Source organism: Lepus europaeus, chromosome 11, assembly GCF_033115175.1.
Source record: "Lepus europaeus isolate LE1 chromosome 11, mLepTim1.pri, whole genome shotgun sequence".
Lineage (NCBI taxonomy): Eukaryota > Metazoa > Chordata > Mammalia > Lagomorpha > Leporidae > Lepus > Lepus europaeus.
Window position 1 is genome coordinate 10677803 of NC_084837.1, and position 15718 is coordinate 10693520.

At 54.7% G+C, this 15718-nt stretch overlaps 2 protein-coding genes across 4 annotated transcripts in view; both read right to left on the reverse strand.

Annotated features, from left to right (window-relative positions):
- Positions 1–391: 391 nt before the first annotated feature.
- On the reverse strand, positions 392–8267 carry TM2D3 (TM2 domain containing 3). The gene is made up of 6 exons (XM_062204977.1): positions 8167–8267; positions 7428–7505; positions 6425–6582; positions 4490–4664; positions 2590–2665; positions 392–691 (listed from the first exon to the last, which is right to left on the reverse strand). Exons 1-6 carry the CDS (start codon positions 8255–8257, stop codon positions 526–528), a joined length of 744 nt encoding a protein of 247 aa, XP_062060961.1. The 5' UTR covers positions 8258–8267; the 3' UTR covers positions 392–525.
- Positions 8268–9142: 875 nt separating this feature from the next.
- The window catches only part of TARS3 (threonyl-tRNA synthetase 3), a 49221-nt gene continuing 42645 nt past the window's right edge, over positions 9143–15718 (reverse strand). For 2 of the 3 annotated variants that reach the window (XM_062204981.1, XM_062204980.1), the window contains exons 17-19: positions 11777–11849; positions 10945–11059; positions 9146–9692 (exon numbers count right to left, since the gene is read on the reverse strand). In XM_062204981.1, coding sequence (XP_062060965.1) covers positions 9544–9692; positions 10945–11059; positions 11777–11849 — 337 coding nt within the window. In that variant the 3' untranslated portion in view covers positions 9146–9543. Of the gene's footprint in view, positions 9693–10944; positions 11060–11776; positions 11850–15718 lie in introns of all 3 variants that reach the window. The other variant, XM_062204978.1, reaches the window with a different exon arrangement.

Below are 15718 nucleotides of genomic sequence, written 5' to 3' on the forward strand. Positions count from 1 at the left end.
TTTTATTCATACTCCAGCATTCTTGCAACCTTCTGTATTACTAACGAAGCAACAGGACCACAATTTCTGTAGTTACTCCACAAAATCACATATAAAGACACTGCATGGCTGGGACCCTGCAGAGCGTAGAGAAGCTGGGTGGGGTCTCTTTCCCGAGTTCACAGAAGACCCACTCCCCCCCTTCCCTGTAACCACGGGGGCTTCAGGCAGAGCACACCAGACAGGAGACGCAATGACACAGGGCAACTGAAGCAACACGAGACAACGGCACCTGAGTTCACTGGGTCTTCACTCACTGCAGAACGCGTTCTTCCGGTCTAAATAAGTTCACGCTTTTTCACAGAAAAAAATATACTTCAGGCAAATAAAAGCAAATCCCACGTTAGCACGCTTCAGTGTTTCATCTTTATTTTACCTTCATCAAGGCAAGCAAAGTACAGATGCTGTACATAGAACAGACCGACGTCCCTCCCGCCCATCAATCCAGGGGACACGGAGCACGGTCCCTCGAAGCACGCTCCGCAGCTAGATGTACAGGGAGCCATCTGCGGGGCCCACGTAGCCGACCCCGATCAGCAAGACGTCGATCAGCGTCCAGATGCCCAGGCCCCCGAAGCTGAAGAGCTTGCCAAGGCCTTCCCGCCACTGGCCCAGGTAGAAGCGATCCGCTCCGAAGCCGCCCAGGGTGATGCTGCAACAGCACAGTGGGCAGCACCTGTGAGACCCAGGTGCCCCTTGCAGCCCGCGGGGCTCACCAACCACCCCCGGCTGTGCACGTGAAGAGGCGCAAATGGTCGGTCAGAGCCCTCAGTAAGAACACAGATGGCACAGCACCAAATGATCACTGCTTCGACATTAGAAGTAAACACACCATTTTAAAGTGCACTTGGATCTCCTATTTTCTCTCATAAAGATAAGCAGCTCATCTTGCTTTTCAGCATCAAAAGCCAGCAGAGGCCAATCCAACAGAAAGTGCACTGACGGGTTCAGGAGCTGACCCAGACCACCCCTCTCTTAAGGTCCTTTCAAACTGTAGGATCTAACAATGGGCTATTTACCATGGAAAAACTCAAAGCAGGAAGTACAGAGAGCAGTGGTCGTGAGGCAGTTCCAGCAATGCCCAACCCAAGGCCAGGCTGCTGGATCTGTGCCCGCCCCCCACCCCGCCCCGCAACCCCACATGCTCAGCCTCTGTATCCAGACCTCCTGTATTTCAGAAAAACAAACTGTGTGCGGGAACACACACAGACTTTCCTCTGGTCATTGTCCCCTAAGGAGCCCAGCGTGACAGCTAAGCAGGAAGCCTTTATATTGTATCAGGGATTACTCACAATCTAAGCACACAGCGGTATGTGTGCGCCTGTGCAAACACTACGCTGCCGTAGACAAGGGGCCTCGGCACCCACGGCGGGGATCGGGGACTCAATGCCGTGGGGTGCCGCAGGCCGGCTGCACCTCCCACAAACCTGGAGACCTCGGCACCCGACGGAGGGCAGGGATCGGGGACTCAACGCCTTCGGATGCTGCAGGCCAGCCGCACCTCCCACAAACCCTGAGCATCACCTCCTGTGAGGACTTTGAGCTCTGAGAAATGACTCTGAATTTTAGGAGTCGCAGTTAAACGTCTTTTGGTGATGTAAGTCATTAACAGTGCTGGGGATAGCGGGTGAGGGGTACACAGAACTCTGTACGTTTCCTATAAATCTAAAATGACCCTACATTACAGTTTTTTTTTTTTTTTTTTAAAGTAAGTCAGCTGTCAGTCTAAACTTGAACTGCTGACAAAGACTGAGGCCAGTTATCCAACCTGACCATCACGGCTCAGTTCCCAGCGTGGCCGTGCCACATCCTTCCCGCTCCCCGGCCTAACCTGGCTGCAGTGGTTCTAGACAGGGGTCACCTCACCCCTTGGGGGATACCTGGCCATGTCTGGAGACGCTCTCACTGTCACAACTGGCAGTGGTATCTGTGACTGACAGCTAGTAGCAGAGAATGGCTGGGGTGCTGCTAACATCCTACTGTATACACAGGTAAAGAATGACTTTGCCCAAACTGTAACCAGTGTGAGGTCAAGAAACTCTGCCCTGTGCCACCGTGCAGGCCTCAGTGTGTCTGGCTTGCACCCTGAGACCCCAACTGGACACAGTGCAGCTAATCAGGTGGTCAGGACCAGACCCCACCTGCACAGACCTGTTTAGACACCTGAAGACGTCAGCAAGTGCAAGCCCATTGTTAGGTGGGGATCACAGGTCTACAACCTCTGCAGGGCGAAATCGCAGGTGATTCTCACACTTTTATCCTGTTTTCAATACTGAGTGTGCATCATTTCCATAAAATGTTAAAAATGTATCATAAACTTACTTGAAAACTCTACAGCATTTTACCTACCCAGGCACACTCAGGACAGAAAACTGTACCTGGTTTTTAACTGCTCAGTTAAGCCAGCCTCAGGCGCTGGTCTGATGGCCTACACTGTCCAGAGTCTACGACACAGGGCAGACGCGAGTGCAGGAGGGACAGCTCAGGGCCTGAGAGCGCACTGACGCCAGGCGTGCGACGGCACATTTAACTCAGCAGACAGGCGTGTACCTGAGAGCCAGAGCGGTAGACCACTTGTAGCCTCCAGTCCAATTGCAGTACAGCATCTTGGGAAATGTACGGTTCCCTTAAAGAAAAAAATAAACACTCCGCTCAGAACCAAGGACATAAAATGACTCTCACAGGGACCCTGCACTGTAAATAATGGCTTTCTAAGTTAGAATCTTAAAAAAAGTCAGCTCTCTTTACAGTAAGAAATGTACACCACAGTGGACAGCACAGAAAGGCCCTCATCCCCTGCGAGCACCGACTCCATCCTCAAGCAGGGAGGGGAGTTACGGCCCGCTATCAAGACTTCAGGTAAGCCTGAGAGAGGAGATACATCCGCCCAGGGCAACAGCAAGCCAGAGCGATGACCACATTTCAACACCCAATGTCCCGCACACGTCGCCCTGGGACAACTGGCGGGCCACATGGGAAAACCTGTCAAGCTGAGTCTACCTCACCCCATGTTCCAAAACCGATGTCAGGGGGATCATCGCCAACAACGGCCTACCTTGGGTGGGGATGGAAATTTATAAAACCATTCTGGACTGAGACCTGCACACGTGCAACTAGGGGCTGTGTACAGAAATATCGACAGCAGCTGCAACAGCAAAAACAGTCAACAATCCAATTCCTAGGCGAATGGAGAGACCGACACAGTCTTAGGTTGCTCCACAAAGCAGCACAAAAAAGAAAAAAACAGAAGTCCCTAAAAGAACCTGAGCAGTATGTGGACAGGAGAAAGGAAGCTCCATTACCACAGCCTGGTGTCACTGTATAAACTCCTAAAATGTGCACTAAAGAGCATGGGTTTGTTTGCTTTTAGATTTATTTTTTTTTTTTTTTTGACAGGCAGAGTGGACATTGAGAGAGAGACAGAGAGAAAGGTCTTCCTTTTGCCATTGGTTCACCCTCCAATGGCTGCCGTGGTAGGTGCGCTGCGGCCGGCGCACCGCGCCGATCCGATGGCAGGAGCCAGGTGCTTCTCCTGGTCTCCCACGGGGTGCAGGGCCCAAGGACTTTGGGCCATCCTCCACTGCACTCCCGGGCCACAGCAGAGAGCTGGCCTGGAAGAGGGGCAACTGGGACAGGACCGGTGCCCCGACCGGGACTAGAACCTGGTGTGCCGGCACCGCAAGGTGGAGGATTAGCCTAGTGAGGCGCCGGCCTTAGATTTACTTATTTATTTGAAAGGCAGAGTTACAGAGAGAAAGATCTTCCATCTGCTGGTTCCTCCCCAAGTGGTTGCCACAGCTCAGGCTGGACCAAGCAAAAATCAGGAGCCTGGAACTTCATCTGGGTCTCCCACATGAGTGCTGGGGCACAAGCACGTGGGCCACCATCCACCGCCTTCCCAGGTCATCAGCAGAGCTGGATCGGAAGTGGAGCGGCCAGGACTGGAACTGGTGCCCATGTGGGACGCCGGTGTCACAGGCAGAGCCCAACCAGCCCCAACACTGTCCCCTGAACAGTGTCGCATACGCTATCATGCACACAACAGAACTCTAGGCAATTCTGAAAAGGAAGTGGGATGGTAACGACAGTCAGAAGTGCTCGGGTCTCCGAGAAAGGGGAGAAGCGAGCGGACGGAGGTGACGCACACAGGCAGCTGCAGGCGTCGGGGCCGTTCAGCTCCTCTGGCTACGGCTGTGTTTATGTTATACTTTATACCTCACATCCCTCTTCTTGTTTTATCGAATTTTAAATTTAAAGAGAGAACTGCCCAGATCTGTATGCTTGTTTTCGGTTCACTGAGTTTGTTAACGAGGCTAGGCAAACCTCCACTCCAAATCTGCTGTTTCTGACTGAATAGTTTAAATCATTTCTCAGCACTGTGGCTAAAGCCCCTTGAGGACACACTGAGGACAAACGCTCTGCTCCCAGACTGCCCTGGACGCCGGCTCACCCAAGCAATGGACGTGGTCCCGCACGGTGCAGTTGGCGGTGTAGCGCTGCCGTGGGCACGACACGGCCATGCAGCTGGTGGAGTTGGTGCACTCGTAGTCTGTTTCGGGCAGCTGCCAGCAGAACCTGCACGTCATGTTGATGACGAAGCTCTTCTGGGCCCTCAGGTCTTGATCCTACGTTCCAAAGGACAGGAGCTCATCAGGCAAGGGCTGCAGTCAGTGTCAGGGGGCGTTCCCAAAGCACCCAGCCGTGCGGTGCAGTTGGTGGCACGGAAACGGAACCAAAACACGTGCGCACAGCAAATGCACAGTACGATGCCGTCACCACAGAAACACACGCCCGGCGTATGCGGCGTGCAGCCCAAACGGCAAGGCTGTCTGTGGTGATGCGATCCTGCCATCACTTTTGCTTAACTAAATCTGTCACAAAGCCGGCGCCGTGGCTCAACAGGCTAATCCTCCGCCTTGCGGCGCCGGCACACCGGGTTCTAGTCCCGGTCGGGGCACCGATCCTGTCCCGGTTGCCCCTCTTCCAGGCCAGCTCTCTGCTGTGGCCAGGGAGTGCAGTGGAGGATGGCCCAAGTGCTTGGGCCCTGCACCCCATGGGAGACCAGGAGAAGCACCTGGCTCCTGCCATCGGAACAGCACGGTGCGCCGGCCGCAGCGCGCTACCGCGGCGGCCATTGGAGGGTGAACCAACGGCAAAAGGAAGACCTTTCTCTCTGTCTCTCTCTCACTGTCCACTCTGCCTGTCAAAAATAAAAAAAAAAAAAATCTGTCACAAAGAGAAAAATCTGTCCAGTCGCAGTCCCAGACGGCTGAAGGGACAGAGGAGTACATTCACGGACGGTCACCGAGCGGCCAGGCAGAAGCATAACCCGACCCCCGAGCCCGGCCTGCTGCTTCCTACGTCTAACGTGCTGTCTTGCTTCTGAGTTCCACATCTCCCTGGCATCTCAGGGGAATCGCCTGACACGAGAGCCCCAACGCCTGACACAAGAACCCCAAGCCCCCGTGCCAGGGGTGCCCCTGCACTGGGCTGCCTACTGGTCCACCAAGTGCCTGTGGAGGCGGCAGTGACGGCCGAGCTGCAGAGCACCACGGGAGATGCCGGAGGAGAGCTGCAAGGCAGAGGGGCTCACCGCAGCAGCACCGGGCAGGGTCGGCGAACCTGGATTTGATTCCGGATTTGCAGCTCAGTGACCTTCAACAGAGGCGCATCTGTTTCTACCTGGAATCCACTGTAGACCAGACAGGGCTCCAGGGAGCCACCTGGGCACTGCAGCGTTTACTGAGCCCATCTCCTCTGCAGAGAACAGAGCCCTTCGAAAGCTCAGCCTTGGTATAGACACCCCCAGCCCCTGCACACGAGGAACGCGACACCCACAAGCAGGACCCACACCTGCTCCAGATCCGCCAGCAGGCTGAATGCAGGCACCCAGTGCAGGAGCACCGCTGGCACGGGGGATTGGGGCTCTTCTCCAACCCCCAAGGCAACACTCTTGTCAAGCACACCCCAGCTGAAACAACAGACCGCCAGGTACCGGGATGACTGGAACAGCAGCAATCTGACAGGGAAGGGAACGCAGGGCTTTACATTTCATTTCTATTTGTACATTTTTCAGAGCAGTTAAAAATACAGGTGTGGGCACTGTGGCACAGCAGGTTAAAGCCACCACTTGGGATGCCCGCATTCCATACTGGAGGCAGCAGAGGACGGCCCAAGTGCCTGGGCCCCTGCCTCCCATGTAGGAGACCTAGGGGGAGCCCCTGGCTCCTGACTGCAGCCCTGCCTAGCTCTGGCTGTGGCGGGCACTTGGGGAAGGCGCCTGCGGTGGATGTAAGATCCATCTCTCCTCTCTCCCTGCAGAAGTCTACACTGCACTTTGAAGATGAGGCTTCCGGCACACAGACCGCTAAGAACAAGCACTTACGACACAGGTCACAGACGGCTTCACGGCACAATCGAAAGTGGCAGGCTTCCCGTAGACGCAGGAGAAGTTGGTGGCGCAGTCTATGCAGTCCGCAGGGAGTCTGCTGCACAGACCGTTGCTCGGACACTTGGTCACGTACGGCGGGATTTCGGTACTCTCTGTGAGAGGCGACAGGAAGCTCCCTCTCTCACCGTGCTGACCACAAGAGGAGGGGACAACAGGCGCACGGGACCCCGAGCACCCAGCACGCGGCTGGGTGCGGTTCTGCCGCTCCTGCCTCCCAAGAGGCACAAACACGAACGGTTCTCACGTACACACAACGTACAGAAAATGCCAGGCAGGGTCAGGGGCGCGAAAGAACATCCACCATTTTATAAGATGAAAAACTAACGCTGAGAGATGTGGGACCTGGGCAATCAGCCGTGGCTAAGGGGGAACCAGGCCCCGGTAACTTCATAGCTATTCCTGAGAGCGACTTTGGAAAACAGCATTTCTTGTGCTTTCTCTAAAAAAAAAAACTCTGCATTTTAGACGTGAGCACAGTGTTGCTGCTGACGGTACAGCGTCGCCACCAGCGTCCACGGGGCCGCAGAGCCCAGGCTGCCCGCTCAGCACCGGGTCCTCGCGCCGCCGTGCGCGCAGGGTTCCTCCCCCACCCGACTCCAGGTCCCCGCAGGCCCTCCAAGGTCATCCCACGCCACAGCCCGCGGAAGGTGGGGTGTGGGGCTCGCGCACAACCTCGGGGGCAAGGCGAGGGATGGAGGGCGCGGGGCACGGGGACGGGAGAGCAGAGGGGTGCGAGCCCGGGGCACGGGGACGGGGGATGCCGAGGGGCACGGGCCCGCGGGCATGGGAGAGCCGAGGGGCGCGAGCCCGGGGCACGGGGACGGGAGAGCCGAGGGGCGCGAGCCCGGGGCACGGGGACGGGAGACCCGAGGGGCGCGAGCCCGCGCCACGGCACCAAACGAGCGACGACGACGACTCGACAAGAAGGCGTGGGTACCTGGCGCCCTGGGAGCCGCGGTGAACGCTCGCGTGGGGGCCGCATCCTTCACCGGCTGCGCCAGCGGCTGCGAGTGCTCTGAACGCAAAGACAACGCAGTGAGAGACGGGCCGCACGCGGGACACCCCAGGCCACCGGCTCCGCGGCACGGGCTCGGGCTCGGCCTCGGGACCCAGCTCCGGCCTCGGGACCCAGCTCCGGCCTCGGGACCCAGCTCCGGCCTCGGGACCCAGCTCGGGCCTCGGGACCCAGCTCGGGCCTCGGGACCCAGCTCGGGCCTCGGGACCCAGCTCCGGCCTCGGGACCCAGCTCGGGCCTCGGGACCCAGCTCGGGCCTCGGGACCCAGCTCGGGCCTCGGGACCCAGCTCCGGCCTCGGGACCCAGCTCGGGCCTCGGGACCCAGCTCCGGCCTCGGGACCCAGCTCGGGCCTCGGGACCCAGCTCGGGCCTCGGGACCCAGCTCCGGCCTCGGGACCCAGCTCCGGCCTCGGGACCCAGCTCCGGCCTCGGGACCCAGCTCGGGCCTCGGGACCCAGCTCGGGCCTCGGGACCCAGCTCCGGCCTCGGGACCCAGCTCCGGCCTCGGGACCCAGCTCCGCGCTCGCGCTCGCGGCGGCCCGGACGCGCCAGGCCCCGGCTGCGGCGGCAGCGCCCCCGCCGCCCCCGTCTCGGCTCGGCAGCTCCCGGGGCACCGCCCGCCTCGCGCCCTCCTCGGTGCGGGCCCGGCCTCTCACTCACCACCTCCAGACAGAACGCAGAACTGAGAGACGAAGAGCAGCAAGCGCCAGAGGCGGCCGAGGCCCCGCAGCGCGCCCGCTGCAGCAGCCATCTTGCGGACGCTCGCGCACTTCCGGGCCGGGGGCGGGGCTCCGCGAGGGCGGCCGGGGCGCCGGCGGCGCGTGCGCACTGCGGCTCTGAGGGCCGGTGCGCGCCTGCGCGGCTCCCTCTCCGGCTGTGCACCTGCCGGGCAGTCCCCGGCAGGGAGCGGATGGCGGGCCTCTCCCCGCGTCGCTTTTCACTACACTCCGGGGCCGCAGTGCGCAGTGAGGTGCCAGGAAGCAGGGGCTGCCGACTTGGGAAGCACGCGGGGCTGTGCGGGGTCCCTGGCGACGCCGTCCCCCTAAAACATCTGCATCCGCCGGTGGGCAGCCCCGCAGTGGCCGGGAGACATGGGGGCCCTGAGGGGGTCCGCTCCGTGAACCGAGCCCGCACCTCGCGCCAGCGCTGCTGGCTGCCTCACTGCCCGCATCCTCAGGACGCTGGGAAGGTTTCTTTAGGCCTGTTTCAGATCCTACACCTGGCCGAAAACACCGCCAGTAAACGTTAAATGTCCCTTGATGGGTCGCTAATCTCTACTGGTATAAATTTTAGTTATGTTCTAAGCAAGTCAGGGCCTCCTTCCGCTTAAAATCAAATCCACGCGCCTGCAGGGCCGGTGGAACACAGCCCATCGGAGCTGGGGAAGCACGCACGGCGGGCGCCTGCCCTGCACTTGATTTGGGGATTTATCTTCTCTAGAGGTGAACAGAGCAATCAGGGACTGGAAGCGCTAGAACTGCCACCTGTAAGCGACAGTGTAAACAGAGTCCACAACGCTGGGTTCTTTGTCAGTAATCCGGTGTGGAGCACCAGCTGCTGCTTCCGTGGCTGCTTAAACAGACTTCAGTTCTAGAGAGAAAGTTTCAACGGGCCCTTAAGGAAAAACAGTGGTAAAAACACCTGAGACATGATACTACTGGAAATAAGATTCCCCACATGCAGAAGAGCTCTGCAGACCTTTATTAGACGGCTGTCTTTGAAAACCACACATCCCCGCAATCATTTCATAATCCTCATTCCCTAGTTCTCTCAGTGAGTAACACTTCGCATTGAAGTCTTTCAAAACACGGATTACTTCAAGATTTCCCAGGTGTGCCCTTTGGTGTCGTCCGGGCACAGCAGGGAGTTCAACTCCGGACGTAGCAGCTGCCCATCCGCTCCTCCCTTCTCCACGGCGGCCATGGGGGACCCAGCAGCCGCCCTGGGTTCTCAGACGCGCACTGACAGGCCAGCTGGTCAGGGGAGACATCTCAGGGTGCAAACAAAGCCAGCAGAAGCCAGGACGAAGGACGAACTTCAGAACTCTTCCTCAGCATTCAGTGTGCGGCATTTCTTGAGATTCTTCAGTTTTTCAATGGCAGAAATGACTGAAATTTCCCCATGAATTTTGTTGTCTCTTGTTCGAACGTTTACGGCATTATTTACCATTTCCTTTTCTCCAACCACTGCAGAAAAGGAAAGCAAACATTTTGAATCATCAATCTTTTAAGCATGAAGTCAACACCCACATGACACATCCTGAGTTTTTCTTCAGTATTCATCACTAAACGCTCAATATAATGACCACCAAGTTCCTCCTCTGGTGGCGAATTTCTTGAGGAGGGAAAGACTTCTAAACCTGTCCTGTGGATGTGAGAGAGCAGGACTGTGGTCTCGGGCACTCTCTCAGACCGACCCTGACTCCACCCCGAATACCTGATGCTGAGGGGTGGACAAGCAGGCCCATGCTGGCAAGCAGAATCCTCTGCAGTGTGGGAACACCTTATCCTCTCTAGTGACCTGTACCGGGAGACGGTGCAAGAAATGGCAGCCATGTGGAAGGAAGAAATTGTTGACAGGAAAGCAGAATAAAGTAGAGGTTGACAGAAGCAGAGCAAGACACCAGAAATGCGGAGGAAGGATCCTGGCGAGGGTTAAGGTCCTGGTCTCCCTTCTCACGGTGTGGCCGGTGTGGCCATTGAATTCCACCTTTCATGTCACCCGAGGACCCAGTGCCTGTCCAATCAGTCCCCGTTGTGTCTGAGCCAATCAGGTTTCTGTCACCAAAAGCAGCCTGATTGAAATACCACAACAGTGACTACAGAGTCAAACCATGCTGATGGAAAGCTGCCAAGACAGCCCTGTGTTTACTTTGCTTTCTACAGACTTCTGCAGCTTACGTAAGACATCATTACACGCCTGCGGGCATGTCAGTATCAGTTTCTTTTGGTTTCAGAATCACTTTTTAAGACAGAATTCTCGATTCTGCATCCAAATTATCCATGTGCCTCAGGGACATTGTATTTTTCCATCTGAATCATTTTCTTATGATCATTTTACATTTGGAATCTTTCCCATCCATTAGGTTAACCCCAAAGGTTTCTAATAAACCAGGAAAGCAAGAGAGAGTATTGAAGGCCTGCCACGTGACTGGAACATGAGTGCAATTCTTCTGATGAGGTCACTTTTCCATTATTCTCCTCGCGGGTTAGATACACTATTGCTAGTAATACTGGAGTTCTTGATACTTTGTAACGCTCCTTCCAGCAAATAACAGGGTGCCTAGGAACAGCGAACCCAGGAGCACCACAATTCTTTGTGTGTATAAATATTAAACAAATTATGGTCATCAAATAGTTTAACATACCCCATTTCGGAGGGATTGAAGTGAAAAGAAAACAAGAGGGATTTGGAGAAATACGTGCAAACTTAAATTACCCAAAATAAAGTTATACTGAGCCAGCTGTGCATTTCGTATCTTCTTGTTTAGTGTACAACTATGATCTAAATCAACGTCGGCCATGAACCCTTCTTCGAAAAACTCATTATATACCTAGGAGAAAACAAAATGCCTTCGTTATGACGTTGTTTACGACAGCCAGACTCCAAGAAAACCATCCGTGTTCCCCGAGGAGGTCCCTGCGCGCTCCAGCAGAGGTGGTCTGTGTGACATGGATGACAGCAGAAGGCCTAGCCTATGGAAGTCCGGCTTCCACGCCCGTCCTGACCACTTGCTTGGTGGTGGTGGGGGGGTAGCCAGATGCGGCAGTGTGAGGTGTTCAGGCTGCTTGACCAGCCCAGCTGTCGGGGTGTGAGGATGCCCAGGCCGCCTGACCAGCCCAGCTGCGGTGCTGTGAGGTGTTCAGGCTGCCTGACCAGCCCAGCACTGTGGGGGCGAGCCCGGGCAGCAGCCCTGCAAGGCAGCTGCGCGAGATCCAGGCAGCGTGGCCATGCCTATGGCCCTGGCTTGCAGAAACAGGGATAATACATGTTGCTTTAAACTGCTATATTTTGGGGTGATTTGATACATGCTTAACAGATAATAGTTTCTTTACCCAAAGAGAGCCTCATGGAAAATAATTGAGGTGTCTAAAAATACCGGCTTCTCAACACACTAAGAAATTATAGTTCTGATGTTGCCACATATTTATAATTCATGTGTTACTCCCAATTACTGAAACATGGATCGTTAGAAATCAATGTGTTTATTACGCAGAATCTGAAGTCCCTGACCTACATGGATTGTGGAGCAAGGTCAGGATGATGTTACCTGAAGTGCGTATTTCTCACAGGTGGGCCCCACAGGGATGACCATGACCTGACGAGGAGATAGCCACAGAGGCCTAAAAAAGAAACAAACTAGGCATTTTCAGTATCATTTCAGAATGATCAATTACGTGATTTTAAAATAACCAAAGATTTTTTGTTTAAAAGAGAAACTTCTTAAGACTACAGTTTAAGTAGAGTGGTATAGAAGTGAACCAGACTTTTCTTTTTTTTTTTGACAGGCAGAGTTAGACAGTGAGAGACAGAGACAGAGAGAAAGGTCTTCCTTTGCTGTTGGTTCACCCTCCAATGGCCGCTGCAGCCGGTGCACTGCGCTGATCCGAAGCCAGGAGCCAGGTGCTTCTCCTGGTCTCCCATGTGGGTGCAGGGCCCAAGGACTTGGGCCATCCTCCACTGCACTCCCAGGCCATAGCAGAGAGCTGGCCTGGAAGAGGGGCACCCGGGACAGAATCCAGCGCCCTGACCGGGACTAGAACCCGGGGTGCTGGCGCCGCAGGTGGAGGATTAGCCTAGTGAGCTGTGGTGCCAGCCTGTGAACCAGACTTTTAAAAGAGTTTTTCAAAGCAGAGCCGACAAAGGGGAAATCTGGAATTGTGACAGAGGGAAGAATGGGTTGGCAGGTGGGTGCCAGGGCTAAACGTGCACTCTGCATGGAACCCAGAGTTGTGCTCTGAGCATTTATCCCAGAGAGAGGAAGACTCAGGCCCACACGGTATCCTGTGTGCTAACTGGACAGCAGCCCATCTGTAGTAACCTGCTGTGGCATGAACAGCATCTGGCTCCCCAACTCATACAGATGTTTCAATCCCAAGGTCATGGTTGGTGGGCTAGGAGGGCAGAAGCTTGAGCCAATTATGGTGTTCAGGCCATGAGCCTGGGGAAGCCCTTAGATCACTGGGGGCATACCCTTGGAAGGAAGTCTGTGCAAGAGGGCTGGTTCTGAGTTGTGCCTGGCCAGTCTCTGCCTCCCAGCTTATCAGGTGATCACTTCTTCCCCATACATCGCTATCTTTGCCATCTTTGGCCTATCCAGTGGGGACTGCGTGATCTTGTACTGTGAATCTCCAGAACCACAAGCCAAAATAAATCACCTTCACACACAGCTTGTCTTAGGTATTCAGTTGTAGTAATAAAAAGCTAACACACAACGCCAAACTGTAAATGCCCAAACATCTTCAACAGGTGAATGGTCAAACTGTGGTATAGTCACACCACCAGCAACAAAAAGGAACCAACTACTGACACTAACAAAACATGGATGGATCACAAAGAAATTCCACTGAGTAAAAACAGCAATCTCAAAAGGTCACGGAATATTCTATGATTTCACTTAAGTAACGCTCTTGAAATGACAAAACTATGCGTGAGAACAGACTTCATGGTTGCCAGCTGAGTGGACAAGAGTAGGGTAGGGCAGCTGCACGAGGGAACTTCAATAAGTGATGGAACTGCCCTGTATCTTACTGGTGGTGGGTGTGTGATCAACTGATGTGATAAAATCTTACACAGTGAACACTCACACACTCACACACACATGCAGGTGAAATATGAATAAGGTTGGTGGATTCTACTGATGCCCACTTCTGGTTGTGACACTGCATACAGTTCTGTAATTAGTACCACGGGGGCAGACTGGGTAATGGTCGTGTCTGGACTCATTTCTGTTATTTCTTACACATGAATCCACAATTTCTTCAAAATAAAACATTGTTTAAAAAAAAAGGTGGGGGGTGACGTAAGCAGCGTTTGATGTGGGGGCATGTTTACTGTTGTTTCTGCCATGATGATGATAGTGAGAGAAAGTAGAAGGCGATGCAATGCGGACTACTCCCAGGTCATGCTTCAGGAATGTACAGGTTAACATATTTACCTTAAATTTATAAAAACACAATAATACACATGATAAAATTTATAGTGCATCTGATAAAACACAGAAACACCCCGTATAAAAAGGAAGTAAGCATTTCCTTTTAATCCCTGGCCTCACCCTGTGCCCAGACTTCTCCAAGGGAGCCACGCTTCAACTCCTTCTGCTTCCACTCTTGGGAGACTCCCACTTTGAGTCTGGCAAGTGTCTGAAGTCTTGGTGTGTGCAATGTGGAGAGTACATCTAAGTCCCGTGATGAAGGACAGCGCCCCTGTGCACTGCCGCCACCTCCTGTGTCCCTCTCCACCTCATCCACTAATTCCCACAGCTTTTCGCCTCTTTCACTACTACGGTTCCAGTGCAAGAAGCCATCATCTCTCGCCCATGTTAAACTATTTACAATGGGACCAACTGGAAAGAAATATAAACACGCTCATTCACACTTAGGTAGCATACGCATTTGCACTTCTCCTGGGATCTAAACACTGCTGCTACCAAGGACCCTTGGAAGGCCTGTTTGGCCTTCTTAATGTTTCCCATCTTAATGTTCCAGTGTCTCCCCAGACACAGACGTGGGAGAGCACACATTTGATCCTGGTTCTGCCAATCAGATGCGCAAGTATGGCATGCTGACTTGGGGCACAGTGGCACTCTGTAGGAGGCATCACATGGGATCTGTCTCGCAAGAGAATTTTTGGAGAAATCTGTGGCAGTGACCCCAGTGGTGGCCATCTGGTACCTGGTGCCACTGTGGGGCCCCAGGTGAGCCTCGTGATGGGGGCAGCGGACCACGAACACAGAGCTGAGCAGCACGGGCAGGCGCTCGGCTCGTTTCTTAGACGGGACAAGAGGCCAACACATCACCAGTGGCTAGTTTGCAGCACTACTGCATGCTCAGGGAGGCACCATCACCAGACGTGCTGTTAGCTGCCAGCTGGTGCCGGAACTGCTCCTGAGTGGAGGCGTCGTGAGCCTCAATGCTGGCTCGGTACCCCTCCTTTGATATAAAATTACTCCCAGGCCGGTGCTGTAGCTCAGCAGGTTAAGCTGCCATCTGCAGTGCCGGCATCCCATACAGGTGCCAGTTCAGGTCCCACCTGCTCCACTTCAGATCCACTCCCTAATGTGCCTGTGAAAGCAACAGAGGATGGCCCAAGTACTTGGATCCCTGCACCCATGTGGGAGACCCACATGAAGTTCTGGGCTCCTGGCTTCAGCCTGGCCCAGCCTCGGTTGTTGTGGCCATTTGGGGAGTGAACCAGAGGATGGAAGACCTGTCTCTCCCTCTTTCTCTCTGTAACTGCCTCTCAAATAAACAAACGCATGTTAAAAACAATTCTAGAAGCACTGTGTTTCTGGAAGTGAATATGGCTTAGCAAGTGCATATACAGCGCTGCTGGCAAAAGCAGGGCAGGAAAGAGCAACGCCAAACCCAGAGTAACCGTCTGTCCTAGTGAGACGTCGCTGGTCCTTTCATGATGAAAGTGATCGGAGGGGATCAGCCTCCCATGGGTCCGTGCCACCACACTGAGGAAGTTCTCTGATCACCACTGTGGCGGTGAAGCCAGCCACGGTCACTGCTAAGCTCTGCACATCCTCTCCTCCCAATCGTCATCTGCTGTCCAATCTAATTCCTTCTAAGTTTCTGACCTCGCGTCAAAGCAGCAAGCAGGGCATGGCTCAGTGTGACCTGACACCTCTGGCCGCGTTTCCTGCCAGGCAGAGAGGGCCCCGAGATGCACCACTGGAGATCCTGCACCCCAGCACACTTCCTTTGCCCCAGCATCCCACATGCGGCTGTGCCACTGTGGCTGTCCTCTTTGGGTCTGGACCAGTGCACCGTTCAGGTCACTTGTGGGTTTTGCTCCTCAGTCAATAGCCACAGGCAACACCCAAAGGTAAATGACGTGGGCTGAAGAGGCGATAGCAGTGCCCAGGAGGGTGGCCCCTGTGTTTCCCAGATGGCAACTGAGTCTCTGAAGGGCTGGAGGCTGGTAAAAGCTCTCTAATTCAACTGAGTGCCTTAAAGGTAAATGGTGGTTTTATGCCACTCTTTTT

Excerpts from the sequence above, each read along its gene's own strand:
- TM2D3 (XM_062204977.1), bottom strand. The coding sequence starts at position 8,257 with ATGGCTGCTGCAGCGGGCGCGCTGCGGGGCCTCGGCCGCCTCTGGCGC. Across the intron at positions 7,506-8,166 it reads CTGCGTTCTGTCTGGAGGTG|AGCACTCGCAGCCGCTGGCG; the intron begins GTGAGTGAGAGG and ends CTTTGCGTTCAG. Across the intron at positions 2,666-4,489 it reads GGACCACGTCCATTGCTTGG|GGAACCGTACATTTCCCAAG; the intron begins GTGAGCCGGCGT and ends TTTTTCTTTAAG.